At 52.4% G+C, this 10,164-nt stretch overlaps 1 protein-coding gene across 9 annotated transcripts in view; it reads left to right on the top strand.

Moving 5' to 3' along the window:
• The window catches only part of ANXA6 (annexin A6), a 39,754-nt gene extending 32,305 nt beyond the window's left edge, over nucleotides 1-7,449 (top strand). For 5 of the 9 annotated variants that reach the window (XM_043521270.1, XM_007071505.4, XM_043521268.1 and 2 more), the window contains 6 exons: nucleotides 2,462-2,479; nucleotides 4,346-4,439; nucleotides 4,957-5,052; nucleotides 5,973-6,031; nucleotides 6,357-6,479; nucleotides 7,052-7,449. In XM_043521270.1, the coding sequence (XP_043377205.1) occupies nucleotides 2,462-2,479; nucleotides 4,346-4,439; nucleotides 4,957-5,052; nucleotides 5,973-6,031; nucleotides 6,357-6,479; nucleotides 7,052-7,111 (450 nt within the window). In that variant the 3' untranslated portion in view covers nucleotides 7,112-7,449. The remainder of the gene's footprint in view (nucleotides 1-2,461; nucleotides 2,480-4,345; nucleotides 4,440-4,956; nucleotides 5,053-5,972; nucleotides 6,032-6,356; nucleotides 6,480-7,051) is intronic. The other 4 variants (XM_007071506.4, XM_043521273.1, XM_043521272.1 and 1 more) reach the window with 1 other exon arrangement.
• Nucleotides 7,450-10,164: the final 2,715 nt, after the last annotated feature.

Consider the following 10,164-nt stretch of genomic DNA (forward strand, 5'->3'; position numbering starts at 1 on the left):
GTTCTAATATCCTGGAGCCATTGCTGTGGCCAGAGCTCTGTAAACATACGTGACGGCTACAAACCATGACAGAAGACAAGGTCCCTCTCCTGAGAAGCTCCCAGGCTGGCACCCTGGATTGTAAATGTTCTTATCAAAGGAAACATCTCCTTGCCTCCACCACCACCACTTGGTTGTTCAGAAGCTAGTTGGCAAAATAGCCACCATTTTTCCAGGCCACACAAATAAAAGTCAGATCCCCCTGCTGGCACCACCGCTGCAGTGAGCTTAGGAAGGCTGTCCCACGGGGAGAAGCTCAGCACTTTCGCTTTGCACAGGCTGGCGCCAGTGGCTGCTGTGGTTTGATCTGTGGGAGTTACCGATCCCTTGCGTTCTGCTGGCAGTGACTCCGAATCTCAGAGTGGAAGGCAGCTGAAGCGGCTGGGCTGCACCTGGTTCCTAATCTGAATCAACCAGGAACTGCTGAATTCATGATTTTCAGCACCTAAACCAGCCCGGGCTTGCTTCAAAGGCCCCTGGTTCCCAGTGAGCATGGCACGAGTGCCCTGTTGGTTCGTCACCTGGATCCAGTCACGGTTAGCCTGGTGGGGGTCAAGCGTGGAGACCCCTTGGCACAGCTCTGCCCTCCACAGAGCACACACTTCAACCCCCGTGACAAGAATCGTCTCCCTTCTCCCCCACCCCCTGCACTGCACCAGCTGGAGAGCCAAAGCCTGTTTAAGAATCTCACTGGCCTGAACTATCTGAGGTGGCTTCCAAGGGCTGCGTGAAGAGTCTGCTGCTGCAATGCCTGTGGACACGGCTGCTCCGTGTAAGGCGACCCGATTTCATAGAGAGAGTCCCGATATTTGGGGCTTTGTCCTATATAGGCGCCTATTACCCCCCACCCCCTGTTTGGTCACCCTAGCTCTGTGGCCCCGCCATGCACTGCTCTCTGTGCTTGAAGCATGGTGACATGTGCCTTTCGTTAGCACGGCTGGCGCTGTTCTCCTGGAGGACGTTGTTAGCATTGCTGCCAGCAGAGGGGGGGCTAACATCACGACTGCATGCTGCTGTGCGTTCCTCTGCCTGTCCTGTGCAGTGCTTCACTCGGACCTGCCGCTGATTGTCCCGGAGAAAGAGAGAGGCAGCGATCAGTGGCTAAAATGACCTATGCTGAGCAGATGAACTCCAAATCCCAGGCCCCCATTCAGGCCATTCCAGCCAAACTACTCCCCGTGGCTCAGCCCTGGAGGAATGCACGGGAATAATCTCCCATTTCGTCAGATAGCAAGACCAATGCCCTCCCCGCCCGCGTGGGCTCAGAGAGGGCAGAGTAGGTTTTCGAGGCTGGCAGAAGAGAACAACGGTCGCCATGTATTTTTGTGGGCCACCGTGTGTGTGTGTGTGGAACATCTTCTCCCTCTCACTGCACCAAGCAAACCCCCTGACCTCCTCCCAGTTCCTGTGGCTTGGCCTTGCATCACCCAGCTCCTCTCTGGCACGTGCACAGGTGGCCTGTCACGTCCTCATTCCTCCCCCTCTCCGGGTATGTCCACACTGCAGTCACGGGGTGTGATTGCAGCTCACGTAGATGTACCTGAACTAGCTTTAATCCAGCCAGCTCAGGTACCAGAGCAGTGAAGTGGCAGCAGCTTCACGCTTAGCCCTGTAATTACCCTGGGTTGGGCAGCCTGTGCTGAAGTGCGCACCACCGCCTTCACTGCTGCTGAAGCCGAGCCAGTGAGATTAAAGCTGTAATCACCCCCTGGGACTGCAGCCCAGACATTGCCTTAGCCTGCAAGCTCTTCAGAGCAGGGGTCTTGTCTTCCAATGTGTTTGCAAAACTCGGGGTGTATTGTTGGTGCTCTGTGAATAATAATGATGGGCAAGGATGGTGTCCCTAGCTTCTGTTTGCCAGAAGCTGGGAATGGGCGACAGGGGATGAATCACTTGATGATTCCCTGTTCTGTTCATTCTGTCTGGGGCACCTGGCACTGGCCACTGTCAGAAGACAGGATACTGGGCTAGACGGACCTTTGGTCTGACCCAGTAGGGCCGTTCTTATGTTTTTATGCTCCATCACCCTGCTGGGAGACCACCACTCCCAACGGGATTTCCACTGTGCACGCCGTTCTCCTCTGCCCCACACGAGGGCCCTCTCTTTAAGGGGTTGTTAGCAGAGGAGGGGCAATGGAGTTTTCTATATGTTACCTAATGCACTTGTGAACAGCCTCATTGCCTGCCCTGGTGACCACTGGCATTTTCAGCAGCCAGGGAAGCAAAGGGAATGGCCAAGCCGCTCAGTGGCCAGAACGGTGGGCGCCTCCCCAGGCAAACGTGAGTCCTCTTCTGCCACCCTTGTCTCCTTCTCTTTCGGTAGGGGGGAATGATCGGTGCCTCCCCCAGGAAAGGGGGTGTGCTGCACATCTCTGACCCTGTTGCCTTCCTCTTCCCCCCCCTCTCTCTTTCTCTCTGCCAGGTGGTTGCTGAGAGCCTGGTGAGTGCCTGCCCTTTTATTCTTTGACCCCCCCATCTGCATGATTAACAGGATCCTACCTAGTTTGTTTGCAGTGCCGGAGGGGGAGGGGGCAGTAAAAGCCTGCCCGCTGGACAGCTGCAGGCTCCTCCTAGGGGTTCTCTGTGCAGGGAGCTCTCCATCTCGTTCCCATGGGCCAAATCCTGACTCCTGTCTCTGTCAGAGCTCTCCCTTGATGCCAGCTGGGGAATTTTGCAGGAGTGCGGGCTCCAGGCCTGAGCCCATGTATGCAGTGTCCTGGGGGAGCAGCCTAGGCAGTGGTCCAACTCCTCAATTTCTCACACACACCCCCTCCCAGAAAGTCCCAGGGGAACCCAAGTGACAAGACTGATGATGGGTGTCTGGGAAATGTGAGTAATGGCAGAGTCCCGGGGCAGTCCCAAGTCACTTCAGAGGGAGCAGCACTGTGGGCCCAAGCAGGGGAGACATTTGCTATGGGGAACAGGGGCAGTTCCCCCCACACCTTGGTTTATTCACACAAACTTTCCCCGCCCCTCCCGAACTCTTCTGAAATGATGCCCCCGGGCCCAGTTTAGTTGTACACCACGTAGCCCCATTGACTGCCGTGGGGTTACTCCTGATTTACACTGGCCCAGGCTTTATATCTGCCCTCCCAGCAATCTACAGAGGCGTCTGCAGACTCCAGACAGACCGACAAGCCTCTCCGTGCCCAACAGGGCCCCATGGGATGTCCTCTGGGACCGCCACCTTAGAGCCTGGCCAGGCCTCAAGGTGCACTTGGGAGCTTGAATGGAAGCTGCTTACACAGGGTCCACACTAAGTGGGAAGGTCCTGCACTAGGGGGAGGAGAAGGGAGATCGGATCCTTCCCAGCCTAGATGTGGAACAGCTGGGAGCCAGTGCTGTTCCCTTTGAAGTCAAGGGCAAAACTTCCCTGGATTGCAGTAGTTTAGGCTCAGGCCCCCGCCGAGGGAGCGTGTCTCAGGAGCACAGGGGTAGTGGCGCTGAAACTCTGCACCAGCACTTTTGCCGCACAGAGGAGGCCATTTGGCTCTCAAAATGGCGCACCCGACATGCGTGCAAGGTCACGCCGGCGGGGCTGTTCCGACTGTGTACAGCCCAGTCAGGACCACAGCACTGCTCAGGAGTGACCGCTGCTCACTAATGACTTGAGACTCGGGGGCCTGCACGGTTTTAGAGCGGGCTAACTATTGCTATTTGCAGTGTGACTTTCTACTGAAATAGTGAAATCGGTAAAATCCCTAGGGTGGGCGCAGTTCTGGTGGGATAAAGGGGCTTCACTTCAGTATAGGCTATTCCCGTTCCCTACAGGAATAAAGCACCTTTGCACCAACACACACACACACACGTCTTTAACTACACCGGGCATCGTTCACTACAGTGTTTGTGTGTGGGCAAGGCCTGAGTAAAACATAAGATCACAGAATTGTGGGTCTGGAAGGGACCTCAGGACGTCAAGTTCAGCCCCCTGGACCAGAATCAAACCGAGGGAGCCAAGTTGGTTGGGAAATAATTAACTTTCCCTGTCAAACTTTTTCAACAAAAACAACAGGGGGGCGGGGGAATCCTTTGTGTTGCAATTTTTCAGATTTTCAGATTGTGGAAAACCACAATATTTCTGTGTCTGGGTTTTCCTGTTTTTCAGTGAAAACTCAACTATTTTCCAGAGAAATGGACTTTATTGTGTGAAAATCCCAGTTTTGTCAAAGAAGCTGTTTTCCTTCTGAAAAGCTTTTTGGACGTAAATTTTTCCACCAATTCTCCCAGAAAGAAAGGGTGTACAGCATGCCACCTCCTGCTCTCTGCCCTGTCTCCTCTCCTCCTTCACTCTTGCTTGGTTTTGCAGAAACTATCCGATGTTTCCAGCGGCGACTCCACATCCCTGGAAACCCGTTTCTTGAGCATTTTGTGCACCCGGAGTTACCCCCATCTCCGCAGAGGTAGGAGCACATTAATCACCAGCATCTGGCCCTATGAATAGTCGTGAATTCTTCAATCTGACCTGTGGTGCCCACATTGCGGCTTCCTGGAAGAGTGAGCTTTCGATGGCCTCGCCCATAGTGATGCAGCCCCTGATAAGAGGGTGGAAATTTTCCTTTCACCGAGGGAAAGAGTGGCAGACCCTGCGTCTCTGGGTCTCTGGGTTCTGGTTGCCAACTGCGCCTGCCTTAGGAAATACCCATGTGCTATTTTGTAACCGTTCCTTCTGGCACCTACTTAGCCTTTCCTAACACAGACCAGAGGGCTTCATCTTCAGGTCCTAGGGGCGTGTGGCTTGGGGCAGGATGCAAAGGAGGGGCTTAGGTGGCTTTGTACCCTGCTCCCCTGCACCCCAATCTTGGGGTCAACTTGAGGCTGGTTTGGCCTGCAGCAGAACTTAGAGCAGCCTCAGGACTGTGGGGCTGGGACTTTGTATGCTCTGGCTTGTGACTTGCTCTCTTCTCCTTCGGTCCCCAGTGTTTCAAGAGTTCATTAAAATGACCAACCATGACGTGGCACACACCATCCGGAAGCACATGTCTGGAGACGTGAGGGATGCCTTCGTGGCCATAGGTCAGTTCCCCGCTGTGTGCTCAGTGGGTGGGGGGGCCCAGGATTCTACTGTGTACACTGGCCCCGTATGGGATGGTGCATGGCCCTGTGGGGCTCTCTGCCATTGCCCATGCAGGGGGTTCCTTTACTAGGTTACGCAAATCACAATCCACTTTAAGACCTGCAGTCTCATGTACCACACCTCTCTAGGGCTGGCTCTGGGGCGCCTCTTCTCTCCCTGAGTGTTCAGCTGGATCAGGGCCATAGTGAGTTCATGGTGCTGTACTATAGGCTCCAGTCCTGCGTTGCTGAAGTCAAGGAGAGTTTTGCAAGTGACCGCAGTGGGAACTGAGCGGGACCCATTGTTAGGAAGGGATTGTATTATTTAAATATTGTGATGGTATCGGGAAAGCTGTCTTTTATTCTCTCTTGTTTTCTGTATGAAAGCCATAATCAAAATCATACTAGGGGCAAACAAAAGAAAATCGGGGATTGGTTCTGGTCCATCTTCTCCATTCAGTGGAGATGAGGCAGCTGGATAATTCAGAACCTGCTAATTGCCTGCCTGGATTTGGGCGGGGAGAGATCTTAGAGAGTGGCCTAAACTGTGAAGTTGGGATCTAGGGTGAAATTCTGACCCCACTGAAGTCAACAGGAGTTTTGCCATTGATTTCATTGGGATCAGGTTTTCCCCCTGGGTTCCTATCCCAGCCCTACTAACATACAGGGAGGATGGCTGCTCCCTCTGAAATACCCAAGCAGAGAGCAAACAGCACCCCCAAGGCAAAAGCTGTTAGAGGGGCTATACTGTGGGGACTGATTCCCCCATGCCAGCCCCCACTGGGGTATCCTGGAGACTTACTACTATTGCTGGGGGTGTGGGGCAGGACTGGTTACTTGGTCCTTGGCAAGGTTTCCAGACTGTCTCTCTCTGCTTGCAGTGCGGAGCGTCAAGGACAAGCCAGCTTTCTTTGCCGACAAGCTCTACGACTCCATGAAGGTGAACATAAACTCTCGGTTTGGGGTTCCCATGGCAACTGGGCCCTCTTTGCATTTGCAGCCTGGCTGGAGCTGGGGCGGCCCTCTAGCAGTGGCTGGTATTTTCCGTTCCGTGGGTTCAGGTGAAGCATCCGCCTGGCTGCTCCAGGTGCAATGCCTCTGCCCCGCATTATGTCCGACGACAGTGTCGCTGCTACCATGCTTCCCTGGGCACGAAGATTTGGGAAACTCGTCTAATTTATCAGCTAGAGGAACGGTGGGAGGGGACCCCACCGTGCTCCCGCCCTGCCCATTTTGCTTATTGTACTTTCTCCCCACGTTGCCAGGGCATCGGCACCGATGAGAGAACCCTCACCAGGATCATGGTGTCCAGGAGCGAGATCGATCTGCTGAACATCCGGCGTGTGTTCAAGGAGATGCATGAGAAGTCACTCCACCACATGATTGACGTGAGGCGGAGGCGGGAACTTCCCTGTCACATTCCCACTGGGCACTGTCCCTATCATTGACCAGTAGTAGTCCAGGCTTTAAAGATATGCCTCTTAGCTGGGCCTTTGCCCTTTAAAGTTGACTGCAGGGGAATGTCCTGGGCTCTTCTTAATCGCTGGCCATTAGTGTCACCATGGTGACTGCTGGGTACTTTAGAAAGTCTGGCCCCCACTGTTTCGGGGAGCCAGCTAGTCCATCTGCCAGGGGATGCAGGTTTGTGCCCCGCTGGATGGTAACTGGCACTTTGTCCATTCACGCTTTAAATGTACCAGGCAGGCAGTGAACATTGTGAGTGAAAATTTCTAAGGTACTTCTAAGAGGCTTGTCCCCATAATGTCTGGGCACCAGCAGTACTGATCACTGCCTTCTGCTGGAGGAGATCAAAATGCTTCAAGGGCCAGATTGCGCTCCCCTTATCGGGTTGACACAAGATTCTCCTCCCTCCCCCAGGGTGAGACTGATTTGCAGAGGCAGAGATCCCAGATGGATTCTGGCTTTTCATTTCTCTCTGGCGTTTGTTTCCTTATTGCAGAAGGACACCTCCGGCGATTACTGCAAAGCTCTGCTGGCCATTTGTGGAGGGGACGACTAAGCTGCCCCGGGAGCCCTGTGAAAGCCTGTCCCTGTGTCTGAGCCATCACGTTCACACAGCCTAGATGTCACTGTAGCTTTTAGGGGGCTTCAGAGGACGTTCAGTTCCATTTGGAAGAAGATTCACCTCGAAAAATGTACCGCAGAAGAATGTAACATTGCAAGCAGTGCAGACCACCCAGGTGGTCAAGGGGTGGGGATTTGGGGCGGGGGGGGGGAATTATTGTCTGAATTGGTGCAAGATGACTCGTGTCCAAATGTGTCACTAACCCAGGAAGTTACTGTGATACAAGAAACATTTTAAACCACAGAAATAAAACCTTAATGTTGCTGACCATGGAACGACTCCAGTTCGCTTATTGCAAGACCTTCATGTGAGAGAAAGCCCATCTTCTCAGAACCTTATGTAAGGCTGAGTGCCACCTAGTTCTGTTATCTGATCACATTGGCTGCTGCATGCTCTGCTACTTTCACTCCCGTGGGTATTTTCTGTGGGAAATCTGTCTTTTTTTCTTTCTGGTGGAGTGTGGAACGGAATACCCAGGGGAAATAGCGGGAACGGTACATGCAAAAACCATCCAGGGACTTCATGGTTTAATTCCAAAATACAGAGCTGTCAGGAGTTCTCCAAGTGCTGTGTGACCCAGAATCCGCTCCAAATGGAAACAGAAATCCAGTCCAGGATCTGTCTGAACTGGGAAGAGGTTGGTTAATTAAACCCATTGTTCATTCCCTGGCAGTAGCCTATGTAAGCTTCCCTTTTCCTCTGTGAAAAATCTGGACTGGATCTCTGTACCTTTATGGAATGGACTGTGGTTACAATTCTGGATATCAGATATTTGTGTGGCTATTGGTACAATAAAGCTGAAGTAAACATCTGACCTTCCTGCCCTCACCTCTGATCCCATTCATGGTTTGATGTGCTTTACAAGCTGCTAATGGGGCATTCAAAGCACATGTGCCAAACCTGTAATATGCACCCAACAATTACTTATTTTAAAATTGCCCTCAGATCCTAGTAAGTGTTGCTGGTTGGAAATTCGAATATCCATTCTGCAGGAAATTCCAACATTTTGGAAATTGTTTCCATTCTGAATCGGGGGGAAAAAAACATTGAAATGTCAAAACTTTTTTGCCAAATTGATGTTTCCAAACTGAAATTTTTTTTGGAACTTCCAACTGTTGTTATAAATATAATCAAAACATCAACATCAAAATGAAATGATAACGTGGAACCTATGTTTTAAAATTATCAAAACAAGAACGTCAAAATGATTTGTTTAGATAGTGCCACCAAAAATTTCTTTGCAATCGACGTGTTCCCGCAAAACATTACAATTTGGACATAAGGGTAAAGCCCTGCATGGATACAAAAATGTGTATCCACATCTGGGCCACAATCCACAAAAATTGTCTGTGGATATCCTCAGATTTGCAGGGCTTTGCTTACCGTGGCCGGGCTTAGGCTCCGAGGCACCGTCCCCCCTCTGCTTCCCCCTCCGCCAGAGCCGGGGCAGGGATTGCTATGCAGGCAGCTGGGGGGAGCCAGCGAGGAGTCGCTGACCTTCCACCTGCCCTTGGCCGGGTGGGGGGCCTGGGGGGCAGGGACACGGCCAGGGGCTGCTCTCAGCCCCTTCCCCCCCATCCCCGCACCGTGGGCAGGTGGAGGGTCCGCACCACGGTTCCTCACAGCTGCCTGCCCAGTTCTTACCATCACAGCCCTGTGCAGATGCAAAAGTTGTATCCGCATCCGAGTGGCTATCCACAAAAATGGTCCACAGATATAAAGCAGATACCCGTGGATTTGCAGGGCTCTACAAAAGGGCATTTTCCAAAGGAAAACTGTTCCATCAAAAAATTTTTAACCCACTCTCCTCGTACCTTACCATACCCTGTCACCCCATGTACAACAAACAGGCAACCCAAGCGGAGGGACAACATTGCAATGCAAGCTCATAATCCCCAAAACACAGCTGCCTTGAGGGTGGGCCACGTAACATAGCAGCTGGCATTTAACCCATGTTGCTGCCATCTGTTGGGAAGAGCTGAGAGCATTTTGCAGGAGGATGTTTTAAAAGGGGCTAAAGCTATTGTATGAAGGTCAATTCAGTGCCGGGCCTGTCAGCCCTGTGGGCATGAGCAGGTTAGACTCAAGAACGGAGCAGGTCTAGTGGTTGCTCTGACCCACTCGCTCCTCTGCGCTGCTCATCGAGAATGTTCTAAGTAGGCATGAAGCTGTGAGGCAGTTACTGCTTTGAGTCACCGGGGGGTGAATTCGGAGTAATTCCATTGACTTGGTGGAGATGTGACACCTCTGTCGGAAGGTGTGTCATTAGAAGTGACACCTATGTCGGAAGAGGAATCCAGAGCAGCACGTCAAGTGTCTCTCTTCGCTTGGAAACAGGAAGATTGACAGCAACACGCAACTGCTGGCAAATGTGATGGTGAGCTACCACTGCCCTCTTGGGCATGGCATCCTTATGTAACTCTGACTCCTGAAGGTGGGGCTTGTTTGTCTGCATGCGCTGGGGGCCACCCCAAACTGCACAACTAGAGACAAGCTGCTTCCATTCACTGGCAAGCCAAACATAGAGAGATGATCCCCAAAGGTCTGGGAGGTCTGTTTGTTTTGGCCCTGTGCTCGGAGGAGATTGCCCTAAACTCACTCTCCGCCGCCTGCCAGAAATTCCAGCTGAACCTGACACACTGAGACCAGCGTCTTTGTTTTCATGTGTGAGGAATTTCCCTGGGAGGGCGTGGCTATGAATTTAAGTCCTGGCTGCTCCCTGTTGAGTGGATGAGGACACCAAAGTCACTCAGTGATAGGAGGGAGAAATCCTCCTCAAAGGGGCTCCCTTTGCAACACCGATTCTCTGACATTACCCCTGCCACTGATGGTTTAGCCCCAGGGCATCTATCTATTGATCTAGGTCCTTATCTGGCCCTTACTGCTGTGGTAACGAAGCTCCACTAGCTATAGCTCCAGCAGAAACAAGCCATCATCACTGTAACCACCATCTGCACTAACTGTAACACCCCGAGCTCCATGTCTGC

Source organism: Chelonia mydas, chromosome 8, assembly GCF_015237465.2.
Source record: "Chelonia mydas isolate rCheMyd1 chromosome 8, rCheMyd1.pri.v2, whole genome shotgun sequence".
Classification (NCBI taxonomy): Eukaryota; Metazoa; Chordata; order Testudines; family Cheloniidae; genus Chelonia; species Chelonia mydas.